Source organism: Oryzias latipes, chromosome 16 (assembly GCF_053564925.1).
Source record: "Oryzias latipes strain Hd-rR chromosome 16, Olatipes_Hd-rR_3.1".
NCBI lineage: Eukaryota > Metazoa > Chordata > Actinopteri > Beloniformes > Adrianichthyidae > Oryzias > Oryzias latipes.
In genome coordinates, this window is record NC_136252.1 from 16,706,012 (window position 1) to 16,723,045 (window position 17,034).

Genomic DNA, 17,034 nt, shown 5'->3' on the forward strand with positions numbered 1-17,034 from the left:
AACAAAGTACCGTAGGTTTGAGGCAACAAACATGATTCTGCCCCTTAAAACAGTAGATTCAAACCTAATGCGGTGCAAGTCAGAGTGAAGTGTTTGAAGAAACTGATGCGGTTTTTACAAAAAGCGTCAATTCACTGATGTATTTAAGTCAGAATGTTGCAGTTATTTTAGGCTTTACCTTGAAGAAATTTTCAAAAGAAATGCAGAAAGTTTGAAAACTCCAGCCTTCCCATTTGCAACATCTCAATTCAGTAGAAATTAGCCTTTTTGCCTTAAAGAAAATAAAAAGCAAATGTTATTCTTGGCAACTTCATGCAGTCATCTTCAATGGACTGTGGTTAAAGTCCTATCCTAAAGACCGTACTAGGAATAAATGTGACCCAAAAAAAATAAGATTTGAATTATTTTATTATCAGGATCACCTTTTATTTAGATACATTTTTTGAGCAACACTAATTCATTACTAAATTAAACTCAAGGAAGCATACAAATAATGAAAAAAACTATAAATAACATTCAACTTTGTCAGATTGAAAGCATTTCATTTTTCTCAATTTTATTCCTTAGGGAATCTATAAATGTTGAAATGCCCGGAGGAATTTGAATAAAAATTGGAAAGCTTTGGAGTTTGATCCAATACTTCAAGGCTGCTTAACGTCTGAGGCAAAGAAATGTACAAAGTGTGCAACTAAATCCTGAACCTTAAAAATATTAACCCTGTTAACATTTTAAGCTACATGATCCACAGGGAGAAGTATTTAATTAACCCTTTTGATCCATGGAAGCTCTAATCAGCATCTTTAACTCGATTAGGATCATTCAGTTCTATTAGATTATAAATATATGTATCAGCCTAATGAAGGCTTGAGCCATAATTTAGTAAATGAAGTACCGATATACCCACCAACAACACAGCCATCAATCTGTCAATCATTAAAAAGTAATTAGCATTTGGCAGTTAATAAGTAGAGGTCAGAACAAACCAATCTACCTGCCGTTATAGCCAAGATGATGATATGATGAATCTCCCTACTGTACCAAGCAGCTGGAATGGATATTTGATTCAAGACAAAAACATCAAAGGCTGAGAAATTTTCACTTCTTGAAAAAAAAAAAAAAAAAGAAGATACATTTGGGAAAAAACTTACCTCTGCAGATTGGTACTGGAAAATCCCAAACTGCCACTCCAGCTGTGCTGGAGACACAGGTGAGGAGTGAATGTCCATCCAGGACGTAGCCAGTTACACAGCGGTAACGGATCTTGTCCCCTACGTTGAACTGAGTCCCGTTTAATATACCTTTGGACGGGACTCCAGGGTTTCCACATGAGCCACTTCTGAGCTCTGGAAAGTGGAACAAAAAACAGAAATAAAATAAGTAAGACAAATAAACAATTTTAGACTAAATTTACAAATTTAGCCACTTGAAAATAAAGCAGTGCTTTAACTTTGAAACTCAGAGACTGGTCAGACTGCTCGTTATGAAACAAATTCAAACAAATATGTTTTTGCAATATATTACAGCACTACATTATCTGCAGTCATCACAGTGACATAACCAAAAGGAGGAAAATGCCAGATCTTGACTCAACTCTGTCTGCTCACCCTGCTGTGGAATCCACTTCCAGTTTTCTCATGGAGTTACATATAAAGTCTTTACGAGACCCCCTCATCAACCAGATCCTTTAATAAACCCCATTATTCAATTTTTAAGATGAAGGTCTTTATGATCATTGTGTATGACATTACACTCCAATAATTTATGGTTGTGAAGACCAGTGCTGAGATTCTAACAGGCTCAGTATCAATGCTGTTTTATGTGAAACACAGAATATTCTCTTTTTAAAAAAGCAATAAAAAAATATCAATTAGGACAAAAAGGTGTAATTTTCTTATTTTGTGAAACTGTTTAACCTAAAAAGAAGGTTATGAATATTGCATAAAAGAAAATTTGCAAAATAAAATAATAGGTCCAGATTTACCATCACAACGCACTTATGACACTATTAGGTCTAACTCACTTTTTATGTGTCTTTAAGATTTCTTTTCACTTATTTTTTGTTAAATCTATTTTACAGCTACTCTTTGTTTTTGGTTAAAGACTCTGGAAACGTTAACCCTTAAAAAGCCATTAAGGTTAATTTTTCTCTGACCACAACCCAGTAAGAGGCACAAAGTCTTATTTCACACTCAAAAAACCAAGACACTAAATTTTAGTTTTGTTATTGTTCCTGTCATGAATATGTTAAATATAAATTAACTATGATGGCTATGAAGAAAGCATAACCATAAAGAGAAAATAGCATTTTCCCAAATATGAAATAGTTTATAACTTTTGAAAGAAATTTGCTCGACATCCTTTCAAAATAAAAGACACTATGTGCCACAGGATACTTTCAATGCAGCAAATGTAGTAGTAGATAGATAGTGTGAAGTCAGCAGTAATAAATAAAAAGATACCAGTTTATTTTGTCATTTGTAGTGCTTTTAAGCCATACATTCATTGATCTAATATAATTAAAATTAAGCCACAAATAATTAAGTGACTCCGACTGTATTTACTGTACACATTTACCATAAATCCATAGTCTGGAACCTCACAGAGTTTGTGAATGAGTTAAAAAAAAGTTTTATTTTTAATTACCGTTTTACTTTACTACTTACTTACTTCTTACTTTACAATTACTTTTTATTATTTAGTTTTTTTAGTTTTTCTTTTAACCAAATGTCACGATTGAGGGGTCAAAGAGCCATAAGACTCCTTATTTAGGAGCTTAAGATTACTGTACATCTTAAGATAACCTTTAGTGCTACCTGGACTATCGGATTCTGACACAAGTGTAGTTTCACCTGTTTAAGATAAACAACTCTTAATTGCAGTCATAGTCTCATTTAAGGCCCAAGTTCCTCTTCAGATATATTTAACTACTTGACATTCATGTACCAAAATGTTCCACATTCAGGCACAGAGACAATCAAGTTATTAGTTAGGTTTAAGGTTCTATTGTCTCAGAGGGTCCCTGTCATTAAGTATTTTATTAATTACTTGGCTATCCATAGGCTTAGTACATCTGCTATTAACTGAGCAAGAACCCCAACCTATAGAATCCACAATTATTTCTCAATACTCTTATGCTAACATCAACCCAGTGATGTGCATTAATGTACTGTGGAAGATCATCTAAAATAGTCTATCTCTAAGCAGCAATTCAAAAAAGAAAATTGCATAAAATAAAATGTATTAAAATAAAATGAAGTAGGCAGACAGTCTGAAAAATAGTCTTTAACTGTGGTTTAGCAATCTTTTGTACAGTAGTGTCTGCTTTGCCTAATAATGGAGCTAAACATGCAATCACATTTATAGATTTATCCTCTCAGAAAGCAATGATGCAGTGAAGTGTGATAATTCACACATCCTTGGCTAATGAACGTTTTGTTTATTCTACATACATGCTAATGGTTTTGAATCTCTGGTCTCATCTATGCAGTCACTTAAGCTGTAACATTAAAGCGAAATGTCAGATAGTCATTTTCAGTTTTGACTATCAGTTACAGTAATAGTCCAGTGTCATGCTTTGACCCATCCTTCTAATAGATATAGCCTGTATAATAGACAAAATTGTACTCAAATGTTAGGTGTGAAAATATTTTAAGAAACATAACAAAATAAAGTAGTTAAAACCTTTAAAATGAAATGTTTTTTACAACTTTTGTTTTTAGCTAAATACTTGATAAGAACTTAATCTTTAAATCTTGAAGACAACTAAAATGTCAAAATCGTTTAAAAATTGCTACTGTTTTTGACTTGAAAGTTTCAAATTGGTACGTTAATTCTGAATTCGGAACCCAGTATGTAACACAACTTGATGTATGAGCCTTCCCCCGGTGAAATTGTAGTTGTGTCTGTCATCCTACTTGCAAAAAAAAGGTCATGACAGTTAAGATGTTCCAGCAGTAGTCTATGGTTTTATCTGTGAGGGAATGCAACACATTTATACACCACAGCAATAAATCTACCAAATGAATTTTTTCAAATCAAATCCAACTTTATTTCTTTTTTTAAAAAGCAAATACACACTTTATGACCTCACACACAACAAATACAAGTGTAAAAACAGAAATGTAATGGTAAAATAAACTATTTTATGCTGTTAGAAAAAAGAGCCACAATGTTTTATTTGTTGAGACACCAGTGAGTCTGGATGTGAAGGTACTTTTCTTTGTCTGTGCCTATAGTTTAGGCAGACCAATCTTTCCTACAACTATACTCATCTAGGGTTTTTCCAGGTATATTAAAATATACTTTGACACAGGTTTTAACATTTATTATGCTCACTTGAATTTGCAAAGCTGCAGGTTATTACATCCTGCTCATGTTTTTTTATGTTTTTTTTAAGCATTGTACTTTAGACCTTGGGGTGCATTTGTTGGAACTCCTGATGATCCTATGAGCAATCTTCCTCTCTGGAAAAGAGTGAGTTAGAAATTGTTTGGAAATGTTTTTTAATCAACCTAAGATTTCTGTGCAAAAACATTGTTTTCCTAAGATCATTGCTCGCAACTTTCCCTCTTGGCAATGCATTAAATCCTACTTAAATGCTGTAAATCAGCATAATTCAACAACTGTTGGAAATCTGCTTATGATCACTTTTGAAGTTCTGAGCCTTGTTGAAGCAGTCCACATCTCGTTTTGTCTTGTCAAAATGTTTTTTCTTCTTTTCTGTTTATATTCTTGTTAAATAATATTATTTTTACTACTTTGAAAAAAAAAAAACTTTTAGTTTTTCTATTTAGAAAAACTATTTAGTTTTCAATTCATTCAGTTCTGTTCATTTTAGTTACACATCCTGATCCACTATGGTAGTATAATTTTGGATAATATTTTTTCACATCTTAATTTTTGTAATATTATGTAGTATATTGTTTTTAAAAAGCCCTTTTTAAAATATTTCGGATGAGTATATTTCTGATTTCTGTCTTAGACTAGATGTACTTTTTGTAGTATTTGATTTTATCTATGTTGAAATTTTGCTTTGTTTAGGTAATGGGTAAATGAACAAATTAAGTTTTTCTTAAAACTTTTGTGCTATCTAAGATGACCCCACCCTTATATTGATGTGTTATTCTTACCATGACAAAGGTTGATAAAGGTGGAAAGATTTCATGCCTCATTGTTTTCAGACTGAAGACTAAGTTAGGGTGAAAAAAGTCATCTTATCAATAAAATAACCATGAACAATAAAATAACCAAGTTCAAGGAAAAAATGACTGTACAGTCTTGTCAGAACTAAAAATACCTGATAAAAGTGAAAGGAGGTGAGTTGCCTTCAAGGGTGCACAATAATTGAAAAAACTAACGTACCTCAATTCTGCAATTGAGTTCTCGATTTAAAATACACAAACTGATTTGTGAAGCAAATTTGTGTTGTGTGTGTGATCAAAGTTTAAACCTTTTTAAAAAAAATCATTTCTGTTTTGATATTTAAAAAGTTAACAGTTATCAAAACAATTCGCTACTATAAACTTTAAGAACCACCAAGAGTTTTAAGAAGTACAGAAAAACTGATTATGTCTGAACCTTGCTCCTCTTATGACTAATTTCAGTTAGCAGATGTTCCAGGGAAATTAAACAGATTGCACTAAGCAAAACAGAAATTAAAAAACTTATGAAGGGTTCTGTTTGATCATGACATATTTTACTATAAGTGTGCATCTCTCTCTATCAACTTTGCATGAGGTTTTATTGGTAACTTGCTGTTTTGACAGCAACCAAGCAGCCCAGGAGTCCAAATAGTAAAATCATTTATTTCTTGAATTCTTCATTAACACATTAAATTGGGATTTATTTATTAATGTTCAATCAGTGTATACTCTTATGTTCTACAAAATACACATCAATACCTGGCATGTTTGATGGCCATAACATTTTACACCCCATACACAATTGTGGCTCCAACTTTTGAACCATTTATAAAACACCAATTAATGAACACTTAAAACAATTTTTTTCACTCTTCTGGCAATCAAACATACATTTTCCTTTGTCAAGATGTAAATGAACTGTGTTCTCTGCCAGGTGATCTCACCGTACCAGTGCTATAGCCGGTTTGTGACTGTGCATGCAATGGAACATTGTGTCAATTGTTCTCATCTCGTAAAAGAACAGAGCAATAATACACTCAACAGGCTTTTATAACAACTAGCAATCACTAAAAAAATCCCAATTGCTTAGTATTTTATGTTATGTATCCCAACCCTGTCAAACACAGTGGATAAGTGTTTTTGTTTTTGTATGTAAGTGTGCCTATTAATAAGCAATGATGACTATACTTTTGACTTGATTTAAGTCGACCAGAGGCACTTTCATTTGTTGAGCTTTCACATTTGTATTGTTCATAATATTTCACTGAATATACTGTATCTCACTGTCATCCAAACACTCCTGCTGTCACTATTAATGGAAGTCAACTGGAAGTCGTTTCGTGTGGCCAGAGCTGATTTTTTTTTCTTGGGCACACTTATTTGAATTCTGAAAATACATGGCATACATAGCTTAATATAGCCAAACTTAAAATATTCACTGTGCCACTTGGTAACTATTCCTATTTTCACAGTTACCCCTTACAATACATGCGACAGACTCACCTAAAATAAGTGTGGAAAATGCAACAATGTGCATCTTGGCTGCACGTATTACGTGTTGCCAACATGAATTTCCGCAGTTTTTATGCTTGGTCGCACTTAAAATATGTGCGATTAACATCTGGCTTTTTCCCCCCACATTTTTTTACCTCTCTTGCCAACTCTGGAGGGTTTTTGTCGGCTCCAGTCATGATGCTATGACTGACCTCAGCATTAACAATGTTTACATTTGATCATGAAGAGACATCCACATTTGAACTTCAATAAGCTCCTACACAGAAGTACTGTGGATTATAATCCTAACTATTTGGTAGATGTTGGGACTCAGCACTCTGGGGGTGCTAGGAGTACTGTCATGGGATGTCTAACAAAATTTAGGACACAACTATCTGGTGGTGTTGCAGCATTTCACGAACGCTGATTTAACGCGATTTAAATTGAAATGATCTGTAAACTTTAACTAAAGAAAAAAAAGACAACAAAATTCATGCTAATGCTTTTTTCCTGGAGAAGCTCTGATGATCACCGACTCCAAAAATCTGAATAACATTTTTGGATAGCTCCTTCACATTTCCATATGCTGCAAAATTGCCAACTAATTTTGCTTTTAAAGCTTCTGAATCTATCTTTAAAACTCATTAGAAAAAAAAACGGATCACTTTATATGTATATGTGGCATTTGCATGCAAATAAAAGTCAATATTTAGACGATTCAAAAACCATTCAAAGAATGACTGTGGAGGGAAACAGCTTACGTTATCCATCATTCCAGCAGCTAGGAGTATTTTTATAGGAATTAGCCAGTAAGAAAGTTGCCTTTTTGACATCTCTGCAGTTGAGCTATTTATTTCGCCGGTATATATAATGTCTCCGGAATTCTTTGAAGAGAATAGACATTTGACAGAGTGGCAGTGTTTGTGGGCACAAAAGCATAACAGTTTCCCAACAGGAGCTGCCACCATAGACTGCATTCCCTGCTAGATTCTGCACTTAATGTTGGGCTGAGTTTCTTTATGCAGGTATAGAAAAAACATTCCTGAATAGAAGCGTTAAGCAGCCTATTAAACAGCACATGCTTAAACGTTTACACGTCAATTAACAATTCGAAGTGGCACTGGGAAACGACTGAAAACCTTTGTAAACAATGTTTCACGCTGAAATCGCATTTCAAATATCTTGAAGTACCAAGTAAACATATTGAATCAGGGAGGAATTTATTATGAACTCCAGTTTATTTTAGATTTTTCCTGTCTCAACAGGGATGCGGTGCAAGTTGCAGTCTCCATAACCTTCAAAGCCCACTTGCAGTTGTTTAGCTGTGCTAAAAAAAAAGTGGAACCTCATCTGTGCTACTTGATAAATGCAGCTTGACACTTTCAGGATCCTATAAGCATGAGGGTTCCCAGAACATACTGACAGTCATGAATGTAGGCTCTAATCAGGAATACAGCACAGTGATGCAGGGAAGTGCCTGATAGAGTGACAGGCTGTAGAAAAATTACATTCAGTCTGCAGGTGTCCTTCATTTTGCCCTTCCTGTGTTGGCGGTTTCAAATCCAATTGTAGTTTAGATTCAATCATCTCTCCGTCTTCACTTTTTTTTTGTAAGAGACGCACATCCATATTCATGGAAAAAAGCATGGCAAACTGTGGTGACATTAAATGCAAATTATATGAATGTATAGGGTTAAAATACCAAGGCAATTGAATGTTTTCAAATAAAAGAAGCACTCTGTTAGAATTTCGAAATGTTTCCTAAAATGTAATGCTTTAAATTTAAAGTGCAAGTGGATGCAAGTTATGCAATCAAATATTTGTAGATTTGGTACAGGGTTAGGGTAAGGGTTAAAGGTTAGATGGACATGGAATACAAATAAAAACACCTTTTAAACCAGCTTTTTATAATCTCCTACATGTTCTCCAAAAACACTTTAAGACATACAATCTTTTTATATTTTCATTATTGTTCATTTTTACAATGTAATTTTATCATTTATCAATTTTTATACTACCCGTTATTACCTGATGTATTTGTTTTTATTTTTTTAGATATGTAACAATTTTTTTTTTTTTTACAAGTTTGTGCTCTTAAAGCAAGGCAGTTTATTCCAATAAACTATAAGTACTGTACCTAAAAAAGTATCATTTCACAACAAATATGTCATTTTGTAGCATAAAGCAGCCAAGAGCACCAATGACAGACCAAAGAGACTCTAAAGTGTTGATGCTGCCACATCAGACTGTAAGAATGAATGACAGGTCTAAGAAGCTGAGCTGCATATCCTACTTTATGGACTACATGTTGCTACATCACAGTTTTGGCTCAGTTGCTAATCTGACAACCACATATTAAAGTGACATCAAAACTGTCATAAAAGAGCAAAAAAATACTGTTTAAAAAAACTGTATTGGTCTGACTTTAAATACAAAGAAAACATAACATAGTGAAGGACTGTGGATGGATTTGGAAGGAAAGAGAAGGAGGTCAAAAGTGCTGATTTACCAAAAAAAAAAAAAAGAAAAAAAGGAAAGTGGGAGAAAAACCAGAGAGAGTGCAAATAGGCAGATGGAGAGGAGAAAAGTTTCGGAGTGCCATGGTCTGGGGCAGATGGGTAGTAGGTGGGAATAAATGGAAAGAGGGATAGTGAGGAGGCATGTTTGCAAAGAAGAAAACAATGAGGAGGCATGTTTGTGAAGGATAAAGGAAAGCTACTACACTTGAAATTTAGGGACTGACTGAGAAAAACCGAGAGTAGAGACTTGCTGACCAACACAGAAAAGAAGTAGGTACAAGGGCCATCAAAAAAAAAAAGAGGGCGGGGGAGGAGAGAATTATAGCTAATACAAATGGAAAAAGAGCAGTCATGACAGAGAAGCAAAGAAGTATGCCTGAAAGAGCAAAGAGTGAGGAAAAAAAGCTGGCCTGAGCAAGATAGTCACAGAGGAATAGTTCATATTTAGACAGTTCCACTCTGCATGCAGCTCTGCTTCAACGCAGATATCTCTGTACGTCCATTAGTTATCTAATTCCCATTGCCATCTGTCATGCCATTTCAAATACACCTCTGGAGCAGCAGAGAAGTTCAGGACTTTGTGTTTATTTGAAAAAAGAAAGAGATTAATTTGCCTAATTGATGCGCTTGATAATACCATAGCTCAGAAATTGAATTCCCAAAGGTAGTCAGATGAGTGTGATCACACTTGCATCTCTTGGGAATAACCACTTTCTAAGGTTAATCATTTGTTGCCTTCTAAATGAAGTTCCACTCATGAGGAGCTTGCTGCTTAATAAAATGCTGTTTTTTATATGAAGAAGAGCAGAAAAGGATGCCAGCGTTCTTACCTTCATATGCTACCTTAAATCCATGAGCGCTTACTGCAAAGTCACTGGTAAGCCTCAGTGAAAAAATGGAGCCGGAACTGGTAACGGGCGCAGGGATGGCAAATCCTGTTAACCTGCAGATTAAAGAAACAGACCTCAGAGCTGCACACATAATTTCACCCGCATCTTCATATTCAGTTCTAAAAGCATATGCAAAAAAAGACTTTCACCCAAGCCTGATCAAAGTATTTTTAATATTATTATAAAACATTTGCATTTTAAAGCTTTTATATGATAAAGATACTTTTTTTAAAAGCCAAAAAACATCACTGGATGCCATTTCTGCCTTGAAGACCATGTAAATCAAACATGCTGCATTTTCTTCTCATGAAGTCGCTATTCTTACAGACAACATGATTAAACACTTGAGAAAACACTTGACTCAGCAGGCAACAAGTATAAGGTTTCTTTATGGAAATCAAATCAGCCACATGGGAATGTGGCCTACTGTAAACGTCACAACTAAAGGTGTTAAAAAAAAGAGTGACTGATAAAAGATTCCACAGCACTAACTGTGATTTAAACAGACTGGCTCTGAGAAGGGTGATGCAATTTACCCAGCAGTTCTCTAGGAACTATGGAATCAAAGCCCATGTGGGAATCTGCTCTATTGCTTGATGGCGTTTGAAGACTCACCACTGCATTGTAACTGACTGATTCATTGCCGCATTTCAAATTGGGTGCAGATCCAAACAAATCCATTCACTTTGACGAGGTTGTAAACAAGATGTGTTGCTGACCATTCCTCGGCAGCAGCTGCTGATGTTCTATTGACTTTTCAGTGCTGTAAGCCAGGCAGCAGAGCATGAACTCAACTTGTGCACAAAACAAAATGTCTCCTTCTCTGTTATAGAATCATGTTCTATTACTTCGTCTTGCAAGTTTTGCGGCTGTTTGTGTGACTGCAGCTTTGCTTGACAACAAGCCAGGGGAGTTAGGTGGAAGGGTGGATAGTGGACTAACAAATAAAAAATAAAAAGGGGTTCTTCTCGTGACAGCAAAGGAGAAGGCGCTGTATTTACAGCTTCAACAGTTTCCAATTACAGCACTGTGAACTGTGATGTAAATAATTACCCCTTGTCTCAGGTATTGCACAGCTTGCCAAGGCAGTGTTAAGTGTTAGTCATGATGCAATTTTAAGCACAGGAAACATAGCTTAAATGCGACTTTTAGAAAGATGGGATCACTGACACATACTTCTACTTCATTTAAAATAGCCCGCAGTTTAAATTAAAAGTTTGGGAAGCCTTTGCAGGGCTCGGCAAATCTTTTGCTATATTCAAACGAAACACAAGCTGAATAAAAAGTTTTCAAGTATCCTTCAGTTGGCACATTTATCTTTGAGGAGGAATAGAGAAGACACATTTTAGTACTCTTGTTGTTTACCTTTCAGCACATCCCTTCAGGGGTCGCCACAGCAAATCAGCTTTCACTGATTCGCACAGGTGATTTTGGCAGTAATTTTTTAGTTTGGATGCCCCTCCTGACAGGGAAACCCAGACTTGGCCCTTGTGGCTACATAGTTAGGCAGTAGCGTGAAGGGGCTTTCCCAAAGAGCCACACATGTTACTACTCTAGATGAAGAACAAAATCATGACAATACTATCTTTACATCTGCAAAAAACCTAGTTTATCAAAGTTTATTAAAGACCCACTCCGATGAACATTGTGTTATTTGAGTTTTTAACACATTCTTGTGGCATTTTTTTCAGATTATGAAGGATATGTATTTAGAAAATTAAGCTTAAAATTGCATGTACAAGTATAATTTTATTCAAACCGTTGTAAATTGGGAACAGATGACATATTTGTGACATAGATAATATGCCAGGGGGGCCAAAAGCTCCCTGCACCGCTCTATTCTGATGCATCCTCTTGTAGATGATTAGATCCACTGGTATCTCGCTCAAAACTGTACGGCGGGATAGTTTCAATATTGGTAGCCGTTTTTGTTGCACTGGTAATGTCAGGTTGGGGGTGTGAGGGGTTATAAACCAGCTGTAGAGCGTGTAAACAGATAGCTCTCAGTTATTGGTGGCGGTAAAGACGTGGCGATATGCACTCTACTATGAAACTATGTCTTAGAAAACGATACTTTTTTTTTTCTTTGGCTAAAACAACATAATAATTAAAAGACCACTGGGAATACTTTTAACTTAGATAAATCGATGATCTGAGTAGGACTTTTTATAATTTTGGATATGGTTGCTTAACATTAAAAGGCAAGTATTTCATTTAAAAAAACAAAACAAACCCCAGGTCTGTCTTTTAGCAAAAGCTCAATTTCGTCTACATGGCATTTTGCACAAAACCAAAAAATATAATGAATCCATTGTGCTCTATGTAAAGTGATGCATATTCAATAAATCACAGCTTGATGCTAAGATGGGTCAACTTTTAATTTTTCCATTTATCAAAAGCCCCGGGAAGGGCAAACTGCTGAGTTTATAGTTACTGGCTGAGCAAAATCAAAAAAATTTGAACAATCAGTAGCTTTAGAGTGCATGCTCACACAGACATCAATGTTGCCCACCAGCTTTAGTGCAATGCAGCAACACAAAGACACTAAAAAGCTTTGACCCGCAGCGGTTATGGAGAGGCAGACCAAATGAACTCTTTATAAGTGCATTAATTCAAAAACTAATGTGCACTCTTTTTAATGTGATTCTGAGAATAACCATAAAAATATGCAGAAAAAGAATCTGCTGCTATGGCAACATGTGATACGCAACAGCATGGACAAGACAGAAAACCATTTGTATGGCTCCACAACATAAACATTCATGTTAGGCCAAATAAACTAAAAATACATTTTTTGGAGCACCAAAAACTACAAGACTATCTCTTAGATTGCAAATGAGAAATATGAAAACCCATTAAACAAACTAATCTCCAAACTGAGGAAAAATATAAAAGAAGCATTGTTATTTTTGTTAACAATAGCATGGAAATCAGCATAAACAGTCTAAAACTCCTTAAGCCTCATGCAAGCAGCTGAGCCTAACTGCCAGAGAGGATTTAGGAACAACAAGTTCAAACCCGAAAATAAACTGAAACAAGCTTTATTCAAACTTCTGCTTTAAACAATGTGCAACTTCTGAATGCTGAAATAGTTGGGTGCATTTTGTGACTTTCCTTTACACTTGATAGAGGAGACAAAAACATAATTTTAACAATTATCTAAAAGTTTGACATGACATGTTCACAGCTTCATAGATATCATTTGGGATAGTTCACTTTGTTGTGTGTTCTAAGCCAAGAAGCACATTGTGACCCGAATGTGTGTCTGACAAAAAGCAAGCGAAAAGTGGTCCATCATTTAGTATTCACTGCAGCTTGTTGCTTTGGAAACTGGAGCATCAGGTAAATGGTTTGCAAATGTCATTAAGAATTAAAAAAAGAAAAAAAATCTAGGAGCATGCCATCTTCTAAGACCCAAGACATAAGTATGCATTAAATCCCACCTTAGTTTGAGATTCCACAAAGAAAACAAATACAAGAGGATTAACTAAGCTTAATGTGAAAGGAGGACATGATGGCAAATTCATTTCCATTAAAGAAGAAAATAAAATCAAGTAGTTTGAGGCAATATGGTCAGATAAAAAGCATAAAGAATGGAAAACTGCTTAACAAAAAAAAAAAAGCTAATGTGCATTGGTTCATTAAGTTTCAAGTATTATAAGTGGTTTAAAGGAAGTGGTATGCCTTATATATTTCAGGGAAATCCGAAAGTCAATATATCTAGTTTCACAGATATTTGCATCGAATTTAAAGTTTATTTCATCTCAAATACATTGTAAGCTGACAGGGCTGTTAATCTTTCAGAGTAGCATTCATAACCCTGCTATATTCCATTTCGCTTTTTAAAAGGTGCTGAGTTGCTTGCATGAAAATGTTAAATGCACAACTACACACTTCAAGTTTGAGGTGCAAAGTTGGTTAAAATGGGCACATCTGACTGCACCTCACAGGAACTGTATGTATGATTGGTTAAAAAAATTCTGCAAGGCACTTCTAATTGACAGAAAATATAATTCATAGAAAGCAGGTGATCAGCTGATGACAAGAATGCAAAAACATATAACGAAGTTTAATAAAAATAGGACAAGCATTCATCCATCCATCTTCAGAACCAACATAATCCCTTTTTTGGGTCATGGGGCTGCTGTTGGGCCTGTTGCAGGGCCACATAATCCCACACATACTCACACCTAAGGACAATGTTACCAATTAAAGACCCGCTCAAATGCAAATCATGTTTTTTACATGAATTCTTGTGGGATTTCTCTGACGATGGATGAAGTAGATAGAGAAAATCCAGCTTAACATTGCATTTTTGGGCATCTCTTTTTTCAAATCATTGTGAATAAGGAGCAGACAAAAAATGCAATTGGAAAAAGAGGTGAATTTCTAATGAACTGCCACTCTGCAGAAACCTTATCTTAGAAAACAACGCAGTTTTCGGTTTTCTCTAAGAATTGCATATTTGTTATCGCCTCACATTTTTTTCAGAAAGTTCAAGGAAAAATTCTTTAATACATCGTGTGTAGTCCTATGAATAAAAATTACAAAGCACTGCAAGAGTGACACAAATGGAAAGCAGGTGTCCTGCATCTGTACTGGTTTCCCAATCAACCAAAAATGTCATCTGGGTTTCGGGACACCAGCTGTCTGAGCGCCTACAGCGTCCCCTGTTTATGAATCAGAGCCACAACAGAGGCAAAAGAATGACTGTACGTCTCTGGCAACAGAGGCCCAATAATTGCCTGGACAGATGCAGCCCTCACTCCCACCTGAACACACTACATCAGCCCTGAAGGTATCTGTCAGACATTCCCGCCAACTGATTAGTGTGTCAGGGTAGCAAGTGTGCCACAGAGAGAAAGAAGAGGGAGACGGAAATGATGTACGTCGATTTGTCAAGCTCACTGTCGCTCTTCTTCCATCTGCCTCAGTGTTGCCTTAGCTCTTTAACTCGCACACATCCTCTTCTTCTCACTGAGTGCACTTGTTAACTGCTGCTTTTCCCTTTTTTAGGCTTGCTGATTTGTCTCTTTGTCTCAGCCCACCTCTTATTGTTGCAACACCCTCTTTGTGTAAAAGAACAAAGGAGAGAAAGAAATGAAGAGGGGAAGAGACCTCAACACTTCTGACTGATCCTGCAGAATAACCGCCAATTAAAGTAAACAGTTTTCCTTTGTTTAATGTTAGAACCACACAGTAGCAAAGCATAATAATAATTCATGCTGACTGTGTATAAAAAATGTATGAAAAAAAGATTAACTGGCAGTCTTGTTTCACAATGATATGTTTTTAAATCATTGCGAAAGCCACAGATGGTTATATTACATTGAAAACACATCAGAGCTTTCAGCCTGTTGCTTCACTTATAAATCTGTAAATGTCACAGAGTGCCAGTTCAACAGGTCCACATATTAATGCTGATGTGCTAAAACACTAGATTAGGTTTTTTTGTTTTACTTACACTAACCATTTGGCGGTTTGGGCAAATCCTTGAGTCTTGCTTGAATGACTGTTAGCAATCACTTCTGAAATAGCTCTGAAGTTCCAGAATAACCTAAATTTGTAGAAGCTACAGAGTCACAGAGAAGCACCCTTGTGTTTCTGAAACTCTGTACACGTCTGATAAGTTCACAACACTAATTTGTTTTAGTTCTGAACTTCTCTGTGTGTTAAAAAGTACCAAGATCGCAGAGCCAAGAGAAGCACAGGCCTTAAAAAGAACTTATTCAAGTGTGTCACATTGGACATCTATTCTTTTGGTTGAGTGATAGTCAGGAAGCAGCGCTACGTGCTGCCACTCTAAATATAGCCATGACATCTATTTATGTAAGTCGTTGTAGCTAAAAATCGACTCAAATGGGATTGAGCAAAAAAAAACAACTATTCGTTGGAAAGACAAAGTAAAATAAAATGGCAAACGAATGTACACAATTGAGAAATAACAATCCACATGCAGACCCTGCACCTTATATCCTATAAAATTGACTGTGCTCAGAGCCGCAGCATTTCAGCAACATGCCCACTGAGATTCGCAAAACAAAACAAAACGATTCCAAATGTGATGAGTGCGGACATTAAAAACCTGAAGCCTTTTTTTAAGAGCACGTAGCTAGTAAGTTGAAAAAAAGAAATAAGGAAACATTCTTTTCTTGGTCTGTAACAATTTCTGACAATGATTTTGGGGAATTTACAATATTTTCCAAGTCAAAATTGTTCCAAGAGATTTTTTTCAATGTTGCATTGATTCCTTTTTTTATAGATAAAACATACATTCACTGAAAGTCTCCCTAAATAAATCTGTTTCCAAAAGGCATTTTAATATTGATAATTGCTATCAATAACCCTCACAAATATATTTCTGCTTTAATACAACCAAGATAGATAAAATAAGCTTGCCTCTGTACGTGTGTCGTTTTTTCAAGAGATAAACAACAGTCTTGCTGTTTGTAATACTTTGGAGGTAAATCATTATAAATCTGTGTGGTGACTGATAAATGCATATTTAACAGTAAGAAAATTTTGAAAGTATCGGCTTAGAGTCATGAATTTGTATTATTGGATTTACAAAATTTATGATGATGTGTCAGTGCAGCCACATGGCCACAGACGTTTTAAGAAACAGTTCAAATTAAACGGCGACTAGACGATCTTTGGACAATGGTCAATGGCCGCCAGGGCAGATTTGGAGGTTGCGCAGAAGCAGTCCAGAGACAGGCGGATGGCAGTGTGGAAGCAGCGCAATAATTGACTGATAAGATGGTCTTCAAGGCCCCGAAAATCATCTGATGATTGGCCAATTTCAGACTGCCACCCTCCAGCCACCCCCCTGCCCTTATGTTGCCGTCCCAGTGAGACTGTCCAATTATTAGAAGTTGTACGGTAGCTGCACGGCCAATGGACGAGGACTGTTGACGTGGGCTGGGGGGTGCCCGGCAATGATCGGATGTCAATCTGGCGATTCCGGCCATTGTGGATCCTACATATACT

At 35.8% G+C, this 17,034-nt stretch overlaps 1 protein-coding gene across 7 annotated transcripts in view; it reads right to left on the reverse strand.

Moving 5' to 3' along the window:
- The window catches only part of LOC101167820 (CUB and sushi domain-containing protein 3), a 301,513-nt gene that overhangs the window by 248,794 nt on the left and 35,685 nt on the right, over positions 1 to 17,034 (reverse strand). For all 7 annotated transcript variants that reach the window (XM_078933064.1, XM_078933067.1, XM_078933068.1 and 4 more), the window contains exons 3-4: positions 9,985 to 10,097; positions 1,149 to 1,343 (exon numbers count right to left, since the gene is read on the reverse strand). In XM_078933064.1, coding sequence (XP_078789190.1) covers positions 1,149 to 1,343; positions 9,985 to 10,097 — 308 coding nt within the window. The remainder of the gene's footprint in view (positions 1 to 1,148; positions 1,344 to 9,984; positions 10,098 to 17,034) is intronic.